The sequence below is a fragment of the Spermophilus citellus genome (assembly GCF_964194105.1).
Source record: "Spermophilus citellus genome assembly, chromosome: 18".
Classification (NCBI taxonomy): Eukaryota; Metazoa; Chordata; class Mammalia; order Rodentia; family Sciuridae; genus Spermophilus; species Spermophilus citellus.
In genome coordinates this window covers 69,255,971-69,281,421 of record NC_138200.1, presented here as the reverse complement: position 1 = coordinate 69,281,421, position 25,451 = coordinate 69,255,971, and the positions used below count along the sequence as shown (strand labels likewise).

The 25,451-nt window shown below is 49.7% G+C and overlaps 2 protein-coding genes and 1 long non-coding RNA gene across 4 annotated transcripts; 2 read left to right on the top strand and 1 right to left on the bottom strand.

Annotated features, from left to right (window-relative positions):
• Nucleotides 1–1,476: 1,476 nt before the first annotated feature.
• LOC308637938 (5-hydroxyisourate hydrolase-like) lies at nt 1,477–4,543 on the top strand. Its single transcript, XM_081274824.1, has 4 exons — nt 1,477–1,761; nt 2,092–2,230; nt 3,771–3,906; nt 4,435–4,543. Exons 2-4 carry the CDS (start codon nt 2,100–2,102, stop codon nt 4,522–4,524), a joined length of 357 nt encoding a protein of 118 aa, XP_081130950.1. The 5' UTR covers nt 1,477–1,761; nt 2,092–2,099; the 3' UTR covers nt 4,525–4,543.
• Nucleotides 4,540–21,199, bottom strand: DRC4 (dynein regulatory complex subunit 4). Of its 2 annotated transcripts, XM_081274822.1 has the most exons (11): nt 21,195–21,199; nt 19,310–19,396; nt 16,459–16,656; nt 15,857–16,063; nt 13,684–13,738; nt 12,676–12,881; nt 11,773–11,940; nt 11,365–11,451; nt 8,382–8,591; nt 6,356–6,421; nt 4,540–5,201 (listed from the first exon to the last, which is right to left on the bottom strand). In XM_081274822.1, the coding sequence occupies exons 1-11, from the start codon at nt 21,195–21,197 to the stop codon at nt 5,052–5,054; spliced, it is 1,437 nt and encodes a 478-aa protein (XP_081130948.1). In that variant the 5' UTR covers nt 21,198–21,199; the 3' UTR covers nt 4,540–5,051. The 2 variants fall into 2 exon arrangements, with proteins under 2 accessions (XP_081130948.1, XP_081130949.1); XM_081274823.1 differs by lacking the exons at nt 16,459–16,656; nt 19,310–19,396; nt 21,195–21,199 and adding an exon at nt 15,620–15,690 and having other exon boundaries at nt 15,857–15,986.
• Nucleotides 6,361–10,870, top strand: LOC308637940. The gene is made up of 3 exons (XR_014019709.1): nt 6,361–7,254; nt 8,477–8,610; nt 10,728–10,870. It is a non-coding gene; the product is annotated as an uncharacterized lncRNA (long non-coding RNA).
• Nucleotides 21,200–25,451: the final 4,252 nt, after the last annotated feature.

The window sequence follows — 25,451 nt, the reverse complement described above, 5'->3', positions numbered from 1 at the left end:
CCTGGGAGTGCTCTGTGGGTTTTTCCAAGGACAAGGATCACGCCCCCTCTCTTTGGACAGGCCTTGAGGTAGAAGCTGGGTTTTCAAAAACCCAAACTGGAATATGATTCTTTCCTTGAAGTGCCCTCCTCTTCTTCCAGGCCTGAAAACTGCCAGGGGTGAGCTGGACTCCAGGTGAGCAGTGTGATGGACTTCCAGACGCTGAACTCCAAAAGGAGTGTTGGCCAAGCCCCGTGCTGGCTGCCTATTGATTCTGCAGACCCTCCAGCAAGGTACACTCCGGGGTACAGTTTCAGTTTAAGAGCACCCCCCAGAAAAAAAAGGTTTACTTGTTTTTAACATATAACATTTGAGACTTTAGAAAAAGTGAAACAAGCCCATATTTTTAAAATCCCAAGAGCACAAAAGACTAAGGAGAGAAAACAATTCCCCTGGCCACAAACACTGGTCTCAAGAGGCATCCACCATTGACAAGTGCCAATGTGAGGCAATATTCTGATAATGACCTCTCTGTGCCTGTTCTTCCTTCGGCCAGCGGGGATAATGACACATTATGAGGTGCTTGAGGGCCAGGTGAGCGGATCTTTGCAAACAGGGAGGACGCAACTTACAGCCTTCCCTCCCACTTTACAGACTTGTCACTACCTGCTTCCAGGAGATGGTGCCTGCTTTACAAACCGGCCTAATTCCTCCAAAACGCTGCAGAGCATGCTGGTGCCTGAGAGACTTCTTATGCAATTGGGGCCAAGAGGGTTGCTTTTGTCTCTGGAACCCACCAGCACTTGCCACAACAGGCATGAGCTAAAGGTGGCCCGAGAGGGTGCGTTTAGACCTTGAATAAACCTTCCTCCTCACCTCCAGAGGATTTCCACCCAACACCCCCAGCCTCACCCTGAAGGGCCCGGATTCCTCACCTACAAACAACCAGGATCACGGTTGCATAATTAGAATCGCAACTTGGCAAAGAGAAAAAAAAGCTGCCCTCTGCCAGAGCAAGACAACCAGCAGCCGGCATGGTGGTTTTAATATAGAACATACAGATTTTAAAAATAGAATGCCCTTTCTTTTTACATGGTGTATGCTATGTTCACGATTCCTAGGTTATATAATCATGACGCTACGAAATACAGCCTCACAGCACTCATGGCTGCACACACAGCTGTCCTTTGCACCGGAAGGTGAGGGAGCAGGGGTGCTAAGGAGCTTCTCCTTGTCCGATGGCACCCTCTCGATCACCTCCCGAGTCCTACTGCTCCCGTTTTACAGATGGGGAAACTGAGGCCAGGTCAGGTGGCCTGTCAGACACCTCACGGGTCTGGCAGAGGGATTCCATCACAACTGTGCCTGAGTCTGGACGTCCTGGGGACACGGGGCCAGCGCACACCGCCCCACTCCACCCCGCTGCAGCACCCACCGCCCCGCCCCGCCCCCAGCCCCGCCCCCAGCCCCGCCCCCCGTCCGCAGCCCCGGCCCCCACGAGTCCCTGCCCCGAAGGCCCCGGAGGCGTTCCACCGCCCCCAGGAAGCCCTGAGCCCCTGAAGGCGGCTGGGCAGCTCCTGGGGACAGTGCGGGGGACCGCGCCAGCTAGGGAGACGCCGGCAGGACGAGGAGCGGCTCGCCCAGGGGTGGCCACACAGGCTGGGCTAACCCGAGGGGCCTGTTGTGGCAACCTCCCACTAGGGCATCCCACGGGCACCGGCATCCCACAGTCCAGAGACAGTGAGCTGCTGCCCTCCAGCTATACACCTGGACTCGCCTGAGGTAAGGGGCAGGCCTGTACCCTCAGGATTTGTTCCCTCATCTGCCTGGGGGGCTAAACTCCAAGGGAAGCTGGGTTCCGAGAGAACAAGGCCATCTGTGAGCTGGAACTATGGCTGGGGGAAGGAGACAGTGGGGATCCACAAGGACACGGGTTAGTTTGTTTGCCACCTGGCAAATCGTCCTGCAGTTCAGCAATTCCAGTGACCCTTGCACTCGGCCTGCCCTCAGGGCAGTGGGGCTGTTCACCCTCCTCTCAGAAGTGCAGATGCAGGGCTGGGGACCCAGTGCACAGGCCCTCAGGAGCTCACCCTGCCCCTCCTGTGATCCAAGGCACTGGCATGGAGCCTGAGAGCAGCCCCCTGACCACACACGTGCTAGATACTGCGTCAGGGCTCCCAGCCCGCGGCCTGTGCCTCCACTTGTCTCGGCTTGAGGACCTCAGCCAGCAGTGGACAGAACTGAAGAAAAGGTATGAGACAGGCCCTGGGGCTGGGTGGAAATCCAGAGCTCCTGCTCCCCCAGCACCAGCCCTTGCTGAGTCCCACCCAGCCAAGGAGTGCAGACATTAGGGGCTGGAAGACAGAGCTGACTGCTGCCCACCGACACCCACCAGCCCCTCAGCCTTGGAGGCACACAGGTTCCCAGCCTGGACCCTCCCTACTGACTCTGAGCCTCAGTTCCTCACGTGGGAACAGGGCCATCCTAGCAGGTGTGAGTGTCCTGGGACTCAAGTTTGCTGAGGCCTGCTGGGGTGGGAGCAGTATGTCTCTCCACCAAGTCCATGGCCTGAGGTGGCATAACACTTAATTTCTGCTCTCTTTATTCTCCATACCTCCTCTGGACAGGAACCATAATACCCTTTTACAGATGGGAAGTCGGAGGCAGGATGAGGTAAAAGGCTTCCAAGCTAGGCCTGTGATCCTCAGCCTGGACTACACACGCACTCTGCGGGGTGGGGGCATGGGGGCTTCCAGTCTCAGGTGCTGCAAACCCAGTTTGGCAGAGTTGTGGCCCTGGAGCTGGCCTTGTGAGCAGGTTCATCCCCATGACCCTCCATCTTGAGGAAGGCAGGCATGTCTTGTGGCAGGAGTGGGGAGCCCAGGAAGGTAGACCCAAAGGTTCAGGGTCTAGGGTGCGGTTGTTGCTTCCCTGCTAAGCTCTTCACAGAAGCTGGGGCTTGAGGGACCCAGGCCCACTGTGAGTGAGCACAGTGCTGCTCTGGCCAGGAGCCACTGCAGGGTTAGAGGGAACCATGCATGCCAGACATGCAGTTCCCTTCCTTTTTTTTTTTTTTTAAGAGAGAAGTGAGAGAGGAGAGAGAGTGAGAGAGAGAGAGAGAGAATTTTTAATATTTATTTTTTAGTTCTCGGCGGACACAACATCTTTGTTGGTATGTGGTGCTGAGGATCGAACCCGGGCCGCACGCATGCCAGGCGAGCGCGCTACCGCCTGAGCCGCATCCCCAGCCCTGCAGTTCCCTTCCTAAATGCTGTGGGACACTCTTTAGGTCCAGCTGGTATGAAGAATGTGGGGGCATTAGAGGTGATAAGGCAAAACTGCAGGCCTTCAAAACACTCCATGAGGGATCAGCCCATTCAACATGGACCTTCCATCCAGCTGGAAACAGGCCACCACATAGATGTATTGTTATTGACCCAGAAAGCCATGATCAGTAAATTATATTAAAAACACAGAAAACATCATGAATCATAATCTATGGTGCATTTTTTTAAAAAAACAAAACTTGTAAACAAACATATAAACATAGAAAAAAATCTAGAAAAATATGTCAAATACAAAGTGGTAGACTATGGAAGAATTTTTCCCTTTTTGCTTCTGTGTTGATTTTCTAAATAGGCAGTGTAGCAGTGTCCCTACAATTGCCCCATGACCTGCTCAGCCACGTCTGAGTCAGGCTGTGGAGTGTCTGACCCCCACGGGGGTCAGACCCAGGAGGGCTGAGGGAAGCTGGCTCTGCATCTGATCTCAGCAGTCCATCCTCTCCCCAGCTACACAGACCTGGACGGCCGCTGCCCTGGGCTCCTGAGGCCAGGCCAGATGAAGCCTGGCACCTATAAGCTGTCCTTCGAAACCCAGGGCTACTGGAAGGAGAGGGGGCAGGAGAGCTTCTATCCATACATAGAGGTGAGTGCCATGGGGAATGGAGAGGGTGGAGACCCTGACTCACTGACCTGCAGGCCAGGTCTTCGGGCAGGCCTCAAGGACAGACTGGTCCCACCTCTCTCAGGGAGGTGGCAGGCACGTGAGCTTGCCTGCTTTGAGCTCCCACAAGAAAAGGGGACCCTAGGACCTCGGGCGTCATGAGACTCCGTGTTGACATGCCCATCCATGAGCTGTCCCAGTCAGGCTTGGGGGAAGCAGGCTGGGGGTGACTCATCTCCTCTTCATAGACAGTTCTCATCTCCCCCACTCCAACTCCTGGGCCTTCTCTGACTGCTCCCCCCACTCCGATCATCTGGCCTTTTCCACATCCAGCATGCCCAGAGGAGGATTTCTGCCCATCCTCAGCCCTCAGGGAGGTTGCAGTCCACCACTGGGCTCCAGCTGACCCTGCCCCACCATTCGGGCTGCTTTCCCAGGGAGTCATGGGGTCAGGTGGCTCCCGGGTTGTGGTCCCTCACTGTCTTCTGGTGCTTTCTCTGCTTCTCTCAGGTTGTCTTCACCATCACAAAGGAGACCCAGAAGTTCCATGTGCCTCTGCTGCTGAGCCCGTGGTCCTACACCACCTACAGAGGGAGCTAGAGCCCAGCCTGGCTGCCTGCCCAGCCACACTCAGTGGTCACCCACTTCCTTGGGGAGGTTCTGGCCCCCCTCTGGAGTTTCTCAGTGGGCAGCTGTGACTTGGGTCAATAAAATCAGTGCTACATCTGCAGAGCTACTTCCAGTGGGCAGCTGTGACTCACTCAGGTCTCTAATGACAGTGCTGCATCTGCAGAACTGCTCCCATCTTTGGGACAGGAGCAATTTATGGGTGGCCAGATCTCTGCCACCTTGGCCCCCAGGTGAACAAGGGGGCTGTCAGAGAAAGTGCTGCTGAAGTTGGAGGACTCAGGAGGACTTGTGGCACAAGCTGGACGTGCCCCAGGGAAGGAGATTCTCCTGCAGGTGGTTCTCCCCTACAGAGCCCAGCAAGAGGACACAAAGGAAATGTGGAAAAATTTTCATTCACTGATGATGATCTAAAATTTAAAAACTTACTGCCTGGAAAGAGGGGGTCACCTAGGGAGTGTCCCTAATCAGTTCTGTGGGCTGCAGCCCCAAGCATGTAGCTAGGTTGGGGTACCCACAAGTCCTGCAGGGCCCTGACCCAGCGTCTGCCCAATCACCGCTGTCTCCAGAGGCTTGAAGCCCACATTGTCCAGAGGGATTCCAAAGGCCAGCAGCTTTGCCTCGTATGTGCGCAGGAGGTCATTATGAGCCTGTGGGAACAAGGCAGTGTCAGGGAGGAACAAGGAGTTGACCCACCCAGAGCTGAGCCCTACTCCATAGAGGTCAGGGCCAGCATCTGTTAGTGGTCACTTTAGGCCAGCCCCGTGCTAACACAGCTGCAGGTGTTGACTGGGGCTTAACACACGAAGGTGTGCTGAGGCAAAGGGAGGAACTCAGCAGAACTGTAGCCTGAGTGTGCCCCCCAGCTCCTCAGCAAGCATGTCTCAGCGAGGGCCACTGTTCCCTCCTACCCTTGTCAATGGCCTCTATTCTCTGCTCCCATGGGCACAGCACCCTGCATCTCCTAGGAACTCTGCATCTTCACCAGGGGCAGGGCCTGCCTGGAGAAGAGTCCTGGTCACCCCTGATCTGTCCCAAGAGACAAGGCCTGGGAGACAGTGCTGGTGGGCCTAACACAGCTACCATGCCAGAGGTCCCTGCTTCCAACTGTAGAAAACGCACATTTTTAGAAGGGTTCATATTTCACTGGGTGGTTGTAAAAGCTCAATGAATTGATGTGTGTGAAATGCTTCAGGCCTGGCCTGACTCCGCAAATGCTCAAAAGGGCAGCTGTCCTCACTATGGCTCAGAAATGACTCCAGTGTGGGCAAAGACAGGCTCTAGAGAGAACTGGGGTGTGGACCCTTGAGGTTCACAGCAAATGGCCCTAGCTCTGCACAGACAAATACCAGCATGTGCAGAAAAAGCAGGCAAGGGGCTGGGAGGGTCAGGAAGCCAGGATCATGTGGGTGCCATGGAACCTGGGAACTGTGGGGGACAGTGCCTGCACCCAGGGGTCTTAAAGAAACAGGATGACAGAAACATCTGGACATGTCCCCAAACAACAGAACCAAGAAGTGATATCCATCCCTCAGAGTTAAGGGTGTAACTGAGTTGCACTAGTGGGGCAGCTGCTCTTGGTGAATTCCTCTGCAGACAGAGCAGTCAGCTCAGTCCTAGGCAGGTACAGATGACCTCGTGCCGTGTCTGCCCCTCACATGGGGATGGTCCACCAGCCTCATCAAATGACATGTGAATGAGAAATGGATGGGTCCTCAGAGATGGTCAGCAGTCACACTGTCTACAGGCTGAAGCCAGATGCCAGGCCATAGCCAAGGGAGGAGGCAGGGAGGCAGGTGCATACCTTACAGACTCGGGCCAGCTCATACTGCAGGTCCTTGATGGTACTATTCTTTGACTCCAGAACATCCTGAGGACAGAGGCAGAGGTGAACTTGGGACAGGTCTTTTGGCCAAGGTGAAGGAGGTGGATGATGGTCTGGGAGCTCCCTTGGGGGTCCCAAGAAGCTCAGGGAATAAAGTCCTGGCTCAATATATGTATGCATCTAGACAAGGGTATATCGGGAGGAGAAGGTCCCCAAGGGTTGAGAGAAAACAGAATGGGAGGAAGGGGAGAACCGGAGTATGTCCCGGTGCCATCCACACCCCATGGAGAAACTGTCTTGATGATAAGTAATAAACATGGGTTACCAAGGGACAGCAAAGATCTCACTTTGCAACAGCCTGGCACTAAACAAAAAAAACTTACACTTTTAAACTTCTTGAAACATGTGGCATTATTATCCACTTTTTAAACAGAAGGAGTAGTCTGTGTAACTTTTAAAACCTTAAGTGTTGAACCAAAAGTAATGGGCCCAGATCTGCAGGGCCCAAGCCCCTTGGGATGCTCCCACCTGAGGAGTGCTGTAAGGTGCCAGACTAAGAGTTGGACCTAGCCTGGCTCCAGAGAGGCTCCCCAAATCCCTCTCTCGCCTCTCTTGAGAGAGATCCTATGGGCACTGCTGTCACTTCACTGCAAAGCTACTTGCCTATAAATTGGGATAAGAATAACCAGGGAAAACAAGAGCTAACCCACATTTAGTACCAACTATAACCTACAGTTAGTTAGTATTCACCTGATTGTGGTGGACAGGACTGATTCTTATCATTGCCATCTCAGGCTTACCTGTCCACAGAGGTGGAACTGTCCCTCTTCTGTGTCCAAACAGCAGGACTTCACTTCTCACACCTACCCATGTTGCAGGTGAGCCTCCAATCCCAGAGACAGGTTATTGCCAGTCCCAATATGGACCCTCCCCTCCTGTGTTGCTACACCACCCCAGGCCCAAGATCTGGCCTATCCCAGTAACCTGGTCCCACAGGTACAACCAGGGCCCTGCTGCTCTCCTGTAAACACTCGGTCTCCCTGTCCAGAAACATAGCCTGTCACCTTGGACCCTCCCAGCCCCTCCTAAATCAGGATAAGTCCTGTGGAGCTGGTCTTTAGTAGCTCTTGGATCTCTGTTCCTTGTCTTGCACTGACATTATCTGCTATCTCTGGCCATGCCTTCCCCATCTGAGGCAGAGGGGGCTCTCTGTGATCAGGCCTCTGTGCCCAGAACAGAGTTGTGGTTCCTGACCAACCCTACACTGACAGCTGACAGCCTGCAGTTGCCCTTAGTCCTGGGTTCCCAACAAACCCTGGGTGTTCTGGGTCTCCTGCTCCCTAGGCAGCTTGGGGTGCTCAGTGTGAGGCCTAGTACTGCATGCAGCCTCAGGTCAGGAGGGGAGGGGAGACAGGCAGTGAAGCAAACCAGGATGGAGTGTCATAAATAGAGATGAGGTGCCGAGACACAAAGCTAATTCTTTGGGCCTAGAGTTTTAAACTGTGATGAGCCATCGTAGAAGAGCTGCCTATAGTACAGGCGCATGGGTGCTGAGCATGGCTTTTCCACTCCCAGGCTGTCCCTAGGCCTGTCTCTGAGTCCACTGTCAAGTGACTGAGGGACTCAGTCCTGCAGATTCCCAGAGCAGCTTTTCTGTTTCTAGAATATCCTCAGTTCTACTTGGTGCATCATGATGAGCCACAGGAGAACTGGAATGGCAAGGCTCAGAAGTTATGAGGTGCCATGAGGTTAAGGAGGGTCAAGCAAGACCCAACAGCAACACAAGCAAAACCCCTCAAAGGAAACTGCAGGCCCATGCAGGCCTGAGGCACAGACACCTGCAGGAAACCCGCTCCGCACCCCCTCCCTGTGGGTAATTGAGGTCTCCTCTGGTTCAGGAGGCACAGCACAGGACCAAAGGGTCCCACCACAGGAGACTAGGCTGCCCACTGTAGGTAAGAGTTGGGGCAGCCACCAGCCCTGCCCCTGGAGCCCCTGGGCCTACCTCAAGTTTGCGGGACACGAGTGTCAATGCTGCAGGGTCCAGGTTGGAGGCCGCCAGCACCTCATTGAACTGCACCTCCCTCTTCTCCATGGCAGCATTCAGTGTCTGCAGCTTGCGTTCCAGCACCAGGTTCTTGAAGCCTATCTTCTGCTGCACCTCCTGGATGGCTGCAGTGAACTTCCGGTAGAGCTCATCCCGCTCTTGCTGTACCTGCAAGAAGGAGACTGGGGTAAGCAACAAAGTCCCCCACTGGGACATCTCACTGGGGAGAGGCCACCTCCTACCCTGCCCCTTTGTGGAGCACACTGTTACTACAAAAGGTCACTTACACTGGTGACCACACCTAGAATACATGGTCTATGTGCCATCCACTGCCTAAAACCCCATCTTCTGTGCAGAGTTAAAGGTATGCAACTATCTACACAGAGGAATGCAAGAGAGAAACAGCAGCATGAACCCCCTCAAGAAGCAATGGGGCTGGGCACAGTGGTGCACACCTGTAACCAGAGGCTGAGGCAGGAGGTTCACAAATTTGAGGCCAGCCTCAGCAGCTTAACAGGACTCTGTCTCAAAATATAAAAATAAAAAGTGTTAGGGATGTGCCTCAGTGGTAGAGCACCCTGAGTTCAATCCCTAGGACTGCAAAAAAAAAAAAAAAAGGAGTCAAAAAAGGGGAAGGAGGGGGAAGGAGGGGGAAGAGAGGGAAGAGGAAGGAGGAGGAGACAGAAGCAGCAGCAGTAGTGGGGTGTGCTAAGAGCAGGAATAGCCCCACCCTGAAATCTGCTCCATAGGTGGGTCAGGCCCAGCTTTGCCTGAGTTAGGGCTGTGGGCTCAGAGGAGATGTACCCCTGATTGCCCCCATGTGAGAGCCTGTCCATCTGCAAGCAGGCAATATTTGCAGGAGAGCCCTTGGAGTTTCCTACATATTGACATATTGATTCCTTGCCATCAATATGTCCTACAAGGCAGGTCTAAAGCAAGCCTTGCAGCAGCAGTCTGTCAACCAATAAGTAAAAATGTCTCTTCTCCCTTTCTATTTCTTTTTTTCTTTTTCTTTTTTTTTTTTTTTGGTACCAGGAATTGAACCTAAGGTTACTTAAACACTGAGCCACATCGCCAGCACTTTTTTTTTTTTTTTGGTATTTTTTAGTTATTAATGGGCCTTCGTTTTATTTATCTATTATTATGTGGTGCTGAGGATCGAACCCAGGGCCTCGCACATACTAGGTGAGCGTTCTACCGCTAAGCCACAACCCCAGCCCCAGTAAACACTTGTTTAACCCCAATTCCCAGAGGCCACTACTGTGATCATTTGGTATGACTCCTTCCAGAATGTTCTCATCACTGTTAGTAAAGGAGGATCATGCTACATCATTGCAACTTTCCACATAGCAGCATACCCTACAGCCTTCCAAGCAGAGAGTACCATACCCTCCCCAACTACTGTGCCGAGTCCCATGGATCTGCCTATATTCAATTCCCTGTCAGAAACCTGTGGATCATTAGTCTCTAGATTTTGCCAACAAATCTGAATTCCTGCTTCTCTGAGACACTGACTGGCACACATCATGAGCCATATTCATGTGCAACATGCAGCAGAGAACAGGATGCAACCCAGACATGTTTCTGCTCTGTACCTCCCATTAATGCTGGCCACCAAATTCACAGGAAGGAAGAAGGGAATAGCAGGACTCAGACAAGCCTAGGGGTCAAGGGACTGTCTGTGCAGGTCATTGGCTGCCAGTGGCAGAGCCCAGTGATCCACACCCTGTGAAACCCTCAGCACCTCTGAAGGTGAACTAAGACCTGACACAGATGCGAGGCTCCTGAGAGGCCTGCTATGGGGAGATGGGGCCAATTCATTATTGGTCTGCATCTGTGAACTCTCTAGTGACTATGGCTTATGATGAAATGCTCAGCCACGTGAGCCACAGACTCAGCATAAGGGTCCTGTGATGCAGGGTGATCCTTGGCCAGACGTTCAAACCACAGAGGCAGGAAGTAACACTGCAAGAGACATCAGACCTGCACTATCCATGAGAAGTGTGTGCCCAATCCTATCAGCAAAGGAGGAAGTTCATCAGCTCTAGAGGAGGCAGGAAGGAGCAGGAAGTGGCCCTCAGGCAGTGCTGTCAGGAGCATCACCCAGAGCAGCCCTCTTAGTGACTCAGCAGCATTCTAGCACAGACCCCTCTGACCCAGCACTCCACTGCCAGGACTGATCACACAGCGCAGAATGAAACGGAAAGGGTAATTGCAACAACAATGTAGTAAGAACAAAGGACTGAAAACAAAGAACAGCTCCTCAAGGGGAACTATAAACTAGCAGATGCAGCTGTCACAAAGAACGAGGCTGCTGTGTGTGTGCAGCCTGGACAAACCGTGAGATTAAAATGCAGGTTGCTGTTGACATGCTCCCACTTTGTAAACCACGGAGCCACATCTATGCTAACGGATGCAGGAAGAAGCCTGGAAGGTGGCTCACAAAACCATCACCTCTTATGGGGACAGCACTGAGCAGCTGGTTCACTTACCCTCAGGATCCCAGTATTTCTGAACAACGAGTGTGTAACAGGCTAATGCTCAGAAACACACTCATGCAGCGGGAAACAGCTGCTGCCTGGGCCAGGCCTCCTCCATGTACTGCAAAGTCAGCTTATGAAGGGACTGGGAGGCACTCCCCTTGAGGCCCCAGGCCTTGTACAATGCCAGAATGGCTTTTTGTTTTTCTTTTTGTATTCTGTGGTGCTGGAGATGATTGAGCTACACCCCCAGACCTTCTTATTTTTATTTTTACACAGTCTCACTAAGCTGCCCAGGCTAACCTGAACCTGTTTCAGCCGCCTCCAGAGTTGCAGACAAGTGTCACACACCAACACCACCACAGTCTTTTGACTCATAAAAGCTGAGTGGACTGAGAAGGAGGCAAGAGAATCTCCAGCTCCCAGTCCCAGAGACAGCCAGGGCCTCAAGCCTCACCCACCTTGATGAACCGCTGCTCCAGCACCTCATGCTCCCACTGCAGGTCTTTCAGCTCTTTCTCAGTCACCTTCAAACGTGCTGTTGTGCTCTAGAGAGAATACAGGGAGTGGGGACAGAAAGCATTCAGATTCACAAGTATCCGTGTACCACAAGCTTCTGGAAGACAGCAAGGCCAGAAATAATCTCCAGGAACAATTGGCTGGAAAACTTCCAACAGCCGGGCCCCACCTAGGCTGGCTGGTAGGATAGTGGAAGACTAGGGCCTCATCTCCCTTAGCACCCTCAATGGAAGTAAAGAGTCCAGCCTCCCTTTCCCTTCCCGCCCTCAGGAGATGCCCCCAGATGTGCCCACTTTCCTGAGGCCAGGAATGCATGTGCCAAGGAGGGAGGAACTCAGCAGGGAACTCACCACCAGGATCTGCTTGTCCCTCTCATACTTCCCAAGCTTCCTCTGCATCTCGTTCATCTCCTCCCGTGCCTTTTGCAGAGGGTCTGCCAGACGCCTGTTCTGCATAGACACCTCTGCCATTTCCCTCTCCAGGTGTTCTTCCTTCTTCCGCATGTCCTCCATCTGCTCCTATGGGCTCAGGTGCAGGTGCAGGAGGGGCTCAGCCTGTGGAGCATAGACTGGGTGCTCTCCTGACCACACATGTCCTTCCAGCCTCACCTACGCTGGGGACTTAGGCTTGCTTTGTGTATAAACTGTATTTTGCAAAGTCTAAACTTATTCTGAATTTTCTAGGAATGCAGCTTCCATACAAAATGAGAGCCTGCACTTTGTTCAGGACTCCACCGGGGCTGCTCTTCACCATGCAAACCCTGCCACTGCCAGCATCTGAGGGACCATGACAACTGCCCACTCTGGCCACACTGCAGCCATGGCATGGTGCCTGGGTGTTGACGTGTCAGGATACCCTGTTACTGCTTCACGGCAGTTAGGGAAACTGGAATTTTGTTTGTTTATTTGTGGTGCTGGCGATTGAACCCAGGGGTGCTCCATCACTGCGCTACATCCCCAGCTCTTTTTATTTTTTATTTTGATACAGGATCTTGCTAAATTGTCCAGGCTGGCCTCAAACTTGTGATCTTCCTGCCTCAGTCTCGCAAGTAGCCAGGATTATAGGCCTGCTTATTCTCCATTATGGGTGGAGATAAGTTACATTACTTACATATTTCAATTGAGGGTAGCAGAGGGGCTCTGTCCAGTGCATTTACAGAAAGGGGTGTGGGGTCCAGGGGACTGTGAGAGCTGGAGTCTGCAGCCCACAACAAGGACAGGCAAAGAGTGCCTACGGGCCACCCAGGTGAGCACCTTGAGGGAGTTGATGAGGGCCAGGTTGTTGAGCGTGACGTCGTTGTAGTAGTTCTTGATGTCGGTGAAGGCCTCCTCGTGACGCCGCATCAGTGTGTTGATCTGGCCATTCTTCCTCTCCTCCACCTCATGGATCTCAGTCTTTCTCCGCAGATCAAGCTCATCCCTTAGCACCTTCATCTTTTTATCATACTTGGCCTCAATTTCTGAAAGGAAGCAGCACATACAGCAGTTTTTTTTTTTTAATATTTATTTTTTAGTTCTCGGCGGACACAACATCTTTGTTGGTATGTGGTGCTGAGGATCGAACCCGGGCCGCACGCATGCCAGGCGAGCGCGCTACCGCTTGAGCCACATCCCCAGCCCCACATACAGCAGTTTAACAAAGGAAAAACAAGTGCCGTGTGGCTACAAGAATAGATGAAACCTGAAAATAGGGCCCAGAACTGCCATGATGGTCAGAACCAAGGTTGTGCAAACAAGCTCTGCCAAAGAACAGGAAAGGCTTAGGTGAGCTTTTCCTGCTAAGGCTCAAGGGGACACACTCAGCGCAAGGGCCACTGTTGGCCCTCCTTTTCCAGTGACAGGCACATCAATGCCCGCACTGGGGCTCCCCACACTGTCAGCTGACCCCAGTGGGCATTCAGCACCTAGCCACAGACTACAGGGCTTACTCAGTAAACCTCATGGACTTCTGAAATCTGAGGCTTCTCGCTCAGAAGACTATTTGAAAAATGCCGCCCACAAGACTGCATAACTCGTGCCTGCTGTTAACTACTGATTTTAGACAGCAGTGGGGAAGTGTGAGGCATTCACAGCCTCCCAAACTCACACAGAAATAGTTGTTCTGGGATTCTGAGTGGGTCCATTCTCTCCCTGTGTGTGTGGGGGGGGGGCTATTTTAATCTGCTTATCATGCTCTGAATTAACAAGCTCTGGAGGCAAATTACTTTCTGATGAAGGTAGGTCTCTGACACCATCATACCAATGTGCATATTAGGAACTGACCTCGAACTTGCCTCTCAAAGTCATTCCGCATCTTGGTGATCTCCTCAGCATGTTTCTGCCAGGTGAAGAATAGCAAGTTACTAGACAGTGAAGCAGAGAGGGGTGCAAACACTTCAGGCCAACCCTGTTCCTCCCCCCTAAGAAAATTTCAGCTCAGTAAACCCCAGGCTGCTCATGCTATTGGTTGCTGGGTTCCCCTCCCCTCTAAGTTCATGGAATCTGCCCAGAATAACATGGTTTTGGTAATCTCCACATTTCATAAGTCATCTCCCTGAGCAAGATCACCTCTGAGCCTGGAAGATATAACAGATCTGAGTACTGGACAGCTTGGTTTCCTCCTGGTGCCTTCCCATAGGCTGGAGAACAGCCACTTCTACACAGAGCTACAGCTCTTTCCAGGAGCCTCAAATAGCTCCTGCAAACCTACCTCACTGTTGCTCAGAGCAACATTCAAAAATTATTTTCATAAACAATTATTATGCCAGGCACAGAGGCACACACCTATAATCCCAGTGACTCAGGAGGTTAAGGTAGAACAATCACAAGTTCAAGGCTATCCTGAGCAACTTAGTGAGACCCTGTCTTGAAAGAAAAAAATCTTTAAAAAGGTCTGGGATGTAGTTCAATGGTACAGCATCCCTGGATTCAATTACTAGTATTGAAATAAATAAATAAATATTCTAAAGCATCTTTTTTTTTAAAGAGAGAGAGAGAGAGAATTTTTAATATTTATTTATTTTTTTAGTTTTTGGCGGACACCACATCTTTGTTGGTATATGGTGCTGAGGACTGAACCCGGGCCACACTCATGCCAGGCAAGCACGCTACCGCTTTAGCCACATCCCCAGCCCATAAATAAATATTCTTTAAAAACAATTTATTATATAGTACAATTTTTAATTACAAACTTAAATTATTTTTAAGGCAGTATTTTTACATGAAGGAGCATCCTGAACACGTAACACATACCCACACTTCAGGTTAAGCACACAGCCTCATACCACTGACTTGATCTGAAACCAGCCACTCTGTGGTTCTCAGGAAAGACCATGCAATTCTGGAGGCCCTCAGCACCCCCGTGCTTTGCGGCAGCCTGCAATGCCACTGAGTTACATCCTACAGTGGAAGCTGGGCTGCTCCCAGCATGAGGCAGATGTGTTAAGAAGGCCTCTCTACCCAGCACACAGAAGAACCTCTGAAAACTAAAGTCAGACACATCCTTCCTCTCCCCAATTCTCAGAGGGCTCCCTACTGACCTGTACCAAAGCCCCCATCCTCACCAGGGCTTTCCAGGCTAACAAGCTCTGATCATCCCTCCAGCCTTTCTACTCCTTGCTCCTCTAGTTTCTGGGTCTTCCCACTGGCCCATCCCTTCTAGGATGGAATTCCCCCAGCCCAGACATCTAACTCCTTCCAGCCTTTACCCAAATGTTACCTTCTCAATGAGGTAATGCTAGAACTCTTATAAAAACTGCAGCCTCCCTGCAACTCTAGCTCCCTGCACTCACCCCACTTTGCTCTTCCTATAATGCTCACCCCTAACAGCTTTGCTGTATGCACTTGGCACATTTATTTTGTCTTCTCTCCTAGGTGTTGACTCTCTCTTTCCTGAACATTTAGCCCCACTTGGGAAGGCATTCTGACAGAGATCGTGATCAGGGCCTGACACCTAATGGACACTTAGCAAATGAATTTCAGTCTCTACCTGGAAACCCCAAGAGTCAAAGGCCAGCAGTTACTGAAGAACTACTGCCCAGGATATCTTACATGTTGATTTTTCTTTTTCTTTTTTTTTTTTTTTTTTTGCAGACTGGAGATTGCAACCAGGAATGCTCTACCATTAATGTACATCCCCAGTCCTTTTTATTTATTTTACTTTTATTTTGAGGGTCTCACTAAGTTGCCCAGATTGGCCTTGAACTTGAGATCCTCCTACCTCAGTCTCCCCAGTCACTGGATCACAGGCATTCATAAGGGTTGGTTCTCTAAAGCAGCCAATACTGTTCCCTGTGTGTCAGAGATTAGCAGTACTAGGATTAGATCCTGAGCTGGATTTTCCTTTGGAGAAGACAACCTGTTGACTGGGCTTAAGACAGCAATCTGCACTCAGCCCTGAAATATGGTTTGTTAGGCTGCATTCTTTTTCACTCTGGTGCCCACTCCTCATACCTACCAGCCTCAGGTTCTTCACCACCACCTCATTGGCCAGTTCCTGCTCCTTCAACTCCACCTTCAATGTCCTCATGTCCTTGCGCAGAGCACCCTCTTGCGAGCGGTGCTCCTTCTGAGCCAGCTTCATGACCACAGTGCCCTCAGCTTTCATCTCTGTCAGGTTGTTCTGGTGCTCATACAGCAGGTGCTTCACCTTCTGCTTGTACACCTATGGGATGGGGGAGGCCATCTGCTCACTCGTGCTCTGAGGCACAGAACAGGACACCACCACAGCCAGTGGGTGAGACACCTGCCCAGCTCACATGGGGCTGAGAGGGAGCACCAACTGCAAGGAGGTCAACCTTCCCCAGAGCCTGTGCTCCTTCCACATTATGGAGGCTGGGATTCAAACACAGGATCTGCAGAGCCTCTCCTGCCACTGGAGGGATGAAGCTTCTTTCCCTTCAAGTGAAGCTCTTTTAGGAAAAAAACACCTTCAGGTTTCCAGTATAAAAATGTTAGATCCCAAAGCCAAGGGGAAAAAGTCCCCACCCCACCACCTGGTTCAGCTGCTCTATTGCTGCAGGTGAGTCCAATGGGCACAGGCAGGCCAGCCTTACTCACCTTGATCTCCACCTGGTGCCTCTCCTCAGCTTCCTCCATCTCCCGGTCTTTGTTTCGAAGCTCAGCCTTCTTCTCCTCCAGTTGCCTCCGTGTGATCTCCCAGAATGTGTGGATCTTATCGCGCTCCAGCTGGAAGTAGTTGCGCTCTTCCCGCTCGCGGTCCAGCTCCTCACGGATACGGTTGACATGCTCTTCCACCTGACCAGGCACACACCCACAGCAGAGGCAGGTGGATGAAGAAGGGCAAGGAAGAAATAGGGAGGGGCCGCTTACCAAAGTAATAAGCACTAACAGTAAAAGTTGAACCATGATGTTAGGGGCTATCAGGACAGGGTACATCCGGTATATGGCAAAAGTTTCTCAAATTTGGTCAGTATTCACAGAATAATTCTATTTTTACAGCAGTTCCTGGGAATTTATACTAAAGAAATTTCTGAAAAGAAACATAAAAGCTTTTTGCTCAAAGATATTAGCCTTGCCATTATTAGAACTACAAAAATATTAAAAAGAAAATGAGATAGGACAATTTTACACAGAAAAATAATTGGAAAATTAGAGTAAATCAAGTAGAAGAACTCTCATATGGCAAAAAATACATATGAAAATAATATAGCAGCATGTAAACATGTCTAGAAAATGAAAAAACTTCACCGTTAAAGATACAGTGTTAAGCAGAAATACACAAAACCAGTAGATTTCTTTTTTTTTTAATATTTATTTTTTAGTTATCGGCGGACACAACATATCTTTGTTGGTATGTGGTGCTGAGGTTCGAACCCGGGCCGCACGCATACCAGGCGAGCGCGCTACCGCTTGAGCCACATCCCCAGCCCCAACCAGTAGGTTTCTAACACTAACAGGTTTTGGCCCAGAGCCAATCACAAATCAGCAAGTAGGTCAAGGAGAAAAGCAGGTCAGGCTTACAGCTTTCTTGGGATCTCATTTCTCTTGAGAACTGGTTATCTTTGAGCACAACCCCAGGCTACTTACTGTACGTTTTTTTCTCTCCCAAAACACAGGGAAAGCACATTTCTTACTTCAAGAGAGCCAACCAGGGGCCTCTGAGGTGAAGACACTGGGCAGGAGTTTGGGACCCCATGAGGAAGTACGGCATCACAGATTCTGACTCAGCAAAAAACAAATGTCTTCCATCACAGTCCATTGGTGTCACTCAGACAGCCGGAACCAATCCGCTCTGTTGGGCTCACATGGTGCTAGATTTTGCCATCACTCAATATTTAGATTTCTTGTAAATATCCAATTTCAAGCTTTTCTTGAAAAATCAGAAAACAAAGAGCAATGAAGTCTAATGCCTCAAGGAAACCACCCAGTGAAGTGACTGCGGATGCTCTCTGCCAGGGGAGGGCACAGTTCTCCAGATCACCCCAGTCTACCCTCCTGCTTGACCCTGCAGGCTTCTGTGCTCAAGCGTTCAGTATACATGGCCAGCCCGCTCTCTGCAGACCATCCAGTTAGGACCAGTGCTACATCAAAGTTCCACTTCTACAGGGAGGGGCATCCACAGGTACAAGAAACAACTTATACACTGGGCAATACAACATTCAATCACTCTCCACCCATCACCCCACTGATCCTTCTAAAACACAACTTGATCCCACCACACCTCTGCTTAAACTGCCGATGGTTTCCTTGCACTTAAAATACAGCACATATCACCACTTCAGCTCACATGACTCTTTATTTTTCAATCTTAAAACTATCAAAAGAAAGTAAGGAGCTGGGGATGTGGCTCAAGTGGTAGCGCGCTCGCCTGGCATGCGTGCAGCCCGGGTTCGATCCTCAGCATCATATACAAACAAAGATGTTGTGTCCACCAAAAAAACTAAAAAATAAATATTAAAAAAAAAAGAAAGTAAGGTTTATTAATACTATCACAGAGGTCCCCTGTCATACGCTCACAGGGCCATCATCCATCAACACAGAGGCCACAGGTCCACCATGCTTGCCACATTCTATAGTTGTCAGGAGCCTTTTAAATGAAATTGTCATCACATAATTAAGTTCACTAGTCCTTTACATCAAAATAAACAAGTAACTTAAAATGATTACTACATGTATGATTAACTCAAAATGAACTCAACTCTTATATACAACTATAATGTACCAATAAAAGAAAAAATAATAATTACTACAAAGAAACTATAAAGACTTCACTCCCTCTCCAAACTAAGCATAGGCAATAACAAAGAGTAAGCCCTGACACTGTTACTCCTTATTGGAATGTTTGTCAAAAACGACGAATAAGGGGTGGGGATGTGGCTCAAGCGGTAGTGTGCTCGCCTGGCATGTGCGGGGCGCTGGGTTCAATCCTCAGCACCACATACAAATAAAGATGTTGTGTCCACCGAAAACTAAAAAATAAATATTAAAAAATTCTCTCTCTCTCAAAAAAAAAAAAAGACGAATAATTAATAAGATTGAGAAAATGTGATATTAGGTAAATCATGTTCCTTTCAAAAACTTTCTTTCTGCTATGATGCTTAATGGTAAATAAAGGAGAATGGCATACATGTGTATACTAATAGCTCTATGAACATCATATGCATAAGAGGGCAAGACTGATAGATAACAGAGTTAAAAGTTATTATTTCAGAAAAATATTTTCTTCCAAATTCCAACCACTCTATTAGAAAGTTCCTTAATGTGGCTATATTTCACTGTTTTAAAATATGTAATGCACCTTCAACTGCAGAGTTGATGGGAATTATGGACAGAAATGGAAGATCCAGATTGAGGGGAGATGACTGAATCGGGTAGTGATGAAACGCACACCAAGGTACCTGGAGCGGTATCCAACCCAGCCAGGACTGGACAGCCCAGGCCTGCTCACCTGCTCCTTGGTCATGTCCTCCGGAGCCAGCCCATCGACAATCGGAGTGTCTTTGGCTTTGCCTTTCCTCCCTTTCTTCTTGGGTGCCTTTGGTTGAAGAGACAATTGGGTAAGTAAAGGACACTCTAATGGCTTTCCCTTTTTGGCTGGCTCTGATCTGCTCCCATGGAGCATTTTAGGAGGAAGTGAATATCTGTTTGGAACTTCTACCCCTAAGGCTCACTCTAACCCCCCTCTCCCCCGCCACAAGAGCACTCAACTGGAACACATCACTGTGCACTGGGTTTTCCCACCATTAACCACACACAACCCTGTCAACACATTTGGATAAGCACAAAGGAGACATCTCCCTTTCCAGAAAAATACATTTTCTCTTTATAAAAGGAATGGAGGAGTCTGTTCCAAATCCATTCACTCCATGGTATATGGCAGATTTCACTAATGAGAATGGAAAATTTACTTGAGTCAGAAAGGAAGCCCACAATACCACTCTGCCAAAAGTTACCATGTTGCCTAAATGCTTGGTAACCACCCCTTAAAGAAACTGTTAAATAAATGTAGGGAGAAATGACTCCATAGCAATAACTAATCCTGAAAATATAAGGATTTTTTTCTTCAAAATATAAAACTCCTTCAAGGAACACTAACCAAGAACTATTGATCAAAAGGTATCCACTATGGATGATCTGTAAATGGGGTCAGCAGAAGGACTGGTCATGGGGTCATGTTTCATTTTAATAGCTTTTATAAGGCTGAGAGAGGTAGCTTCTACCCCCATTCATTTCATGCATGCCATTCAAACAGATAGAATTTTCCAAGCCCTATCCTTCTGCCAACGCTCTCCTGTTTATGCTTTCACGTTATGATAACCAGTTTTATATAAAAATCTTAGAAAAACAGTTGGAAAAAAGAGCCAGATGAAGTGGTGCAGGTGCCTGTTGTCCCAGCAACTTGGGAGGCAAGGCAGGCAGAACACTCAACGTAGCAAGACCTTGTCTCTTAAAAAAAAAAAAAAAAAAAAACCACCAATATTCCCACAACCTCATGATAAGTACTTTGGTCCCCCTTCCCAGTTGGTTTTCAAATGATGCACGCAGAAACCTTAACTCCTAAGGTACTCCTCTCTACTCTAGGAATGGCACCGCCCTGGAAAGTCATAAGCCTAGGTGGCAGATTCAGCACCAGTTAGCATTTGGGATGTTCACAGTCAGCTGAAGGGGCTTAGTGGGGCTCCTGGAGCTCTCCCACGGTGAGGCATCCTCCCCACCAGCTGATACCACGCTGCTGCCAAAAACTCGGTTACTGACGACTCCTAAATTACAAAGGGGCGGGTCTTGTTCCATGAGAAAAGAAGGGAGAGAGCCCTGAGGAAGCAGCGAGGTCCCGCATGGCTTCTCCTACTAGGGGCCTGGCTCTGACCTGTTCTCCAAGGGAACAGATTCTGAACCCCGAGCTGATGCCCTGGCTCTCCTGGGCACCGGCCTTCTATCAGGGCGTGCTGGAGGAGAGGAGCCTCCAGGTGGGGGACGGTCCTAAGGTACCCCTGTCCCCGACTCTCCTCCATGGGGCCTCTGCGTGCCCCAGAACTCCTAAGAAGTGAAACCACGGGTTCCGAGGATCGGAGACACCCAGGTTCTGTCTTCTGGACACCCCGCGCCCGAGGTCTCGGCAATTCTAAGCCCACCAGGGAGCACGGCATCCCGAAGAACCCAAGCCTCTCAGCTCCGAGGGCGCAGACCCCCGCACCCCGGGCTTTCCCCGGAACCCTACGAGGGCATCCAGTCCTCGATCCCAGGAACAGCCCGTCCCGGGGTCTCTGAGCGCAGGCCGGCCCGCCCGCCCAACCCCAGGCCCAACCCCAGGCCCAGGACCCCGCCAGCCTCACCATGGCGCCGGCGACCAGAGCCACTGCGACCCGCCGCCCAGCCCTCCTGCCCCGCGGAGGCGGCGCCGTCTCCCGGCAACCGTGCGAGATCCCGCACGAAATCTCGGAGACTCTCGCGAGACTATGCCTGCAGCCCGGCGGGAGTGCGTCCCTTGCAACGCGCTGGGGAAGGTTCCAGGTGGCCGGAGTGGCGGAAATTGGCTGGTTGCTGTGCGTCCCCGAGACACCTGACTACCTGACGCCCCTGAACTAGCGCCTTTCGTTGATCGCTGGACCCGCCACTAGAACTCGCGCTCCATGAGGAGGGAGAACTGTGTCTTTCGTTCCGTACTACAGCGCCTACATGGCAAGTGCTCCATGAAGATGAGCTGGGGAATGGGCGAATGGCTGAAGGAAGGATCAGTCGTCCTCCCAAGGCTCGGAGACAGTACCCGAACTGGAAAGTCTGCTCCAGAGACTCGCCTCGCCCAGCTGGAAGAGCCCTCCCACCTGCTGCCCTAGAGAGGCTTGAATATGCGCCGCAGTTTTCCAGAAACCCTCAGTGGGGAGCAGAAACACCAAAGAAAATTAAGTTCAAGTTGAGCTCCAAAGTTTTGAAAACAAGTGACCCCTCTCTCTCTAATTATTATTATTATTATTTTTAAGCCACCTCTGCCTAAAGAGGCAGCCTCGGTGGTCCCATCACTGTAGATGTTCTCTCCCAAACAAGCACTGCAGAAAAGAGGGCAGTTGGTTTCCTTTTCTAACCACTGGCTCTGAATACTGCTAAGCATTTTATAATTTCCAAAGCAAATTTCCAGTCCCTACCACCGTCTGTTACACCCGCATGATGACCTGTGTCACCCAGAAGGATGACTTTGTCATAAGCAGGTGTCTGTCTTCATTCGCCAGTGGTTGTTTTGCTTTTGCCTAAGCACTCAACATTATCATCTTCTTTTTTTTAAATATTTATTTAGTTGTAGTTGAACACATAGTGTCTTTATTTATTTTTATGTGGTGCTGAGGATTGAACCCAGTGCCTCACACATGCTAGGCAAGTGCTCTGCCACTGAGCTACAGCCCCAGACCCTATTATCTTCTTAAAAAAGTGATCTTGCAGCCTGGTATAGTGGCACATGTCTGTCATCCCAGCGACTTTGGCAGGAGGATCCCAAGTTTGAGGACAGCCTCAGCAGCTAAGTAAAAGCAGTCTCAAAAACAAAACAAAATAAAAAGAGCTGGAATCTAGCTCAGTGGTAAAGCACCCTGGATTCAATCCCCAGGACTGGGTGCAGGGAGGATGTCAGATCTTGCAGCACATCTTCCTTCACATCTGTTTTTGAAGTGAAGATTCCAGAATCTAATTCCCCTAGAAAGTTGTATTGAGGGCAGTGTATGAGTAATGAAGGAAAGCACAGGTGGGCTCAGGTATTCCCAATCTGCCAGGAGAGTGATGCTCATTGGTAGGCAACCAGAGTCACAGCAATGAGCTGCTTCTGTCTGCCCACCCAAACCATGAATGTTCTTGGAAAGGAACAGTCAGTTGAAAGACCATTGACTTACTAAACTCAGATCCTTAGCCATGATGCTATATTCCTAGCAAGCCCTGAAGTCTTAATAAGGTCTGGCCCAGTGACTGAGCCTAGGCAACAAGGAACCAGCACCACTGTGCCTGTCTATATGCCTGACAGGAACCTCCTTTCCAAGGCTGGGGTGGGGGTAGGAGTCTCCCAACTGAGGTTTGGCAGGGAAGACTACAGCTGGATACCCCAGTGGGGTAATTACTATTGTTTAACACTTACTCAACAGACCCAACACACTAGGTACTTCATTCTTGGCTTTTTGCTTTAGAAGTCTGGCATGGAGCCTTGAATTAAATAAGTGGATTATCATAACTCCTTTCAACAAAAGGGTTAAGAATAGGATGGTTACATCAGGAAAGTTGAGACAGATTGATTTTCATTGTGGATGGGCAAAGACGAATAGTTCAGGGAGCCCTGGGTGTACACTCCTTCACTCCTAACAAGGCCCACGGTCATCTGGGTTTTTCATATTGAATTCTGAATTCTGATTTTTAGAAGAGTCTTTTCTTCACATGTATGGCTTCAAAACTTTGATTCAGTATCAAGCTGTGCAGCTTAGAAACCCTAACAAATGGCATTTTAGCTTCCTGAAAAGTCCAAGGGCAAATGTTAATACATACAAACCAACTGACTTTTTTGTCTAACATTTGGGCCTTCCTAATACAACCACTTGGTGATCCAAGTAAACTAGCTCAGGCTACCCAGTGTATCAACTGACTGCAGGCCTGGATGTTGGGATAATATGAATCTATATCTTAGAGGTAAATATTGAAGTAGTTAGAAAATGATATAACGTATAGAATTTTCTTCAAAACAACCCAGCAGCAGAGGGGGGTGACTGAGGACAGAGAAGACAAGTTATGAGCTAGAAGTTGTCAGATCAGCTTGGTGAGTTCTCATTGTGCCATTCTCCCCACCTGTGTATTTGAGAATGTCCTTAAGGAAAAGTTAAAGAGAAAATAAACACTGGCTTCTGATACCACATCACCTGTCAATTACCAGCTGGGAAGACTTTGACAAGAACCCCTCTGTATCATTTGTCCCTGAAGTGGGATTCACTATCAAATAACAATTTGACATCATACAGGCAACTGCATAAAATGCTGTAGTTAATACAGTGACCTCATTTGTTTTGCTCATTAATGTGCAACCTGACAATGACTTAGGGGACAACTCACTCAGCCCCACTGGAGGGCAGCTCAAAGGCAGGGTTGGGACTCACTTAAAAAGCAGTTGAAGTTGCTATTGGCTGGGACCTCAGTGGCACAGACAGCCAGAACCAAGCAGGTAGCCTGCCATGTGGCCTGGTTGTAACAGTAGGCTTCCAGGAGAGCTGAATCCTTCTCATGGCCCAGGCTCAGAAGTTAGTTGACATCACATCTGCCACATACTATTGGCAGGAGAAGTTACATGTCCAGACCTCATTAGCAGAAATATCTCTATGGGAGTAGAAGATTCTGGAAGAAATACTGCTTTACCTTATTTTTTAGTTGTAGATGGACACCATACCTTTAATTTTTTTTTAAAGAGAGAGTGAGAGAGGAGAGAGAGAGAGAGAGACAGAGAGAGAGAGAGAGAGAGAGAGAGAATTTTTAATATTTATTTTTTAGTTCTCGGCGGACACAACATCTTTGTTGGTATGTGGTGCTGAGGATCGAACCCGGGCCGCACGCATGCCAGGCGAGCGTGCTACCGCTTGAGCCACATCCCCAGCCCCCACCATACCTTTAATTAATTAATTAGTTTTTAAAGTTTTTTAGACACTGACAGACCTTTATTTTGTTCATTTATTTATATGTGGTGCACCCAGTGCCTCACACAAGCTAGGCAAGCTCTCTACCACTGAGCCACAACCACAGCTCCTTAATTTATTTTTATGTGGTGATGAGGATCAAACCAGTGCTTCACACTTCACCACTGAGCCATAACCCCAGCCCCTACCTTGCCTTTCTTAAAGTCATTTTGGATGACAGGCTTAGTGATGCATGCCTGTAATCCCAGCAGCTTGGAAGGCTGAGCAAGGAGGATCATGAGTTCAAATTGAACCACCAGCAGCTCACATTCTGGTGGGCCTGAAATCACTTTAAAGGGCTTTAAATAGCAGCTACTTTCGTTTGTCTTGTAAACTAAAGACAATGAGTAACTATTAGCCTGTGGAACTGACCTTCACCGAGTACTAAGGGGGCTGGCTACCCGGTGAAAAGGGCCTGAGAACCACCCTGGAATCTGACTCTGGTTGGCTGAAGCTGTTTGGACCACCCTCCCTGGAGCCAGTACTGAAGTCCCTCTGTCACTTCATATTCCTTCCTTCAATGTCTTTTCCACTGGGACAAATTACTCCTCCCCCATGAAAGTTTTCTTTAAATTTGTTTTTGTTTTGTGAACTGCAAAGCAAGGGTTCCCGCTGAGTCCTTCTCACTTCTAGCCCTGGTTGTGCAGCCTTGGGCACATTACTACCTACCACTCTGTGCTCAGTTTCTTCATCTGAAAACTCAGGGTACCACCTTCTTGGGATCGCTAGGAGAAGTAATGAGATATTGTGCAAAAACAGGTCGGTACATTATGCGGGCTCAAGGGTCTGCCCACATCCAGGGTCTGTGGACAGGCCTGGTACAGAACCAGCATTTGGAGGTGAGACTGGACTGAGCCAGGCCCTGCCTTCCCCCCAGCCCGGCTCTCACCCCTATCCACCCTC

Excerpts from the sequence above, each read along its gene's own strand:
- LOC308637938 (XM_081274824.1), top strand. The coding sequence starts at position 2,100 with ATGGAGCCTGAGAGCAGCCCCCTGACCACACACGTGCTAGATACTGCG. Across the intron at positions 2,231-3,770 it reads TGGACAGAACTGAAGAAAAG|CTACACAGACCTGGACGGCC; the intron begins GTATGAGACAGG and ends TCCTCTCCCCAG. Across the intron at positions 3,907-4,434 it reads GCTTCTATCCATACATAGAG|GTTGTCTTCACCATCACAAA; the intron begins GTGAGTGCCATG and ends TGCTTCTCTCAG.
- DRC4 (XM_081274822.1), bottom strand. Across the intron at positions 12,882-13,683 it reads CTTTGAGAGGCAAGTTCGAG|AAATTGAGGCCAAGTATGAT; the intron begins GTCAGTTCCTAA and ends GCTTCCTTTCAG. Across the intron at positions 11,941-12,675 it reads CCCTCATCAACTCCCTCAAG|GAGCAGATGGAGGACATGCG; the intron begins GTGCTCACCTGG and ends CTGAGCCCATAG.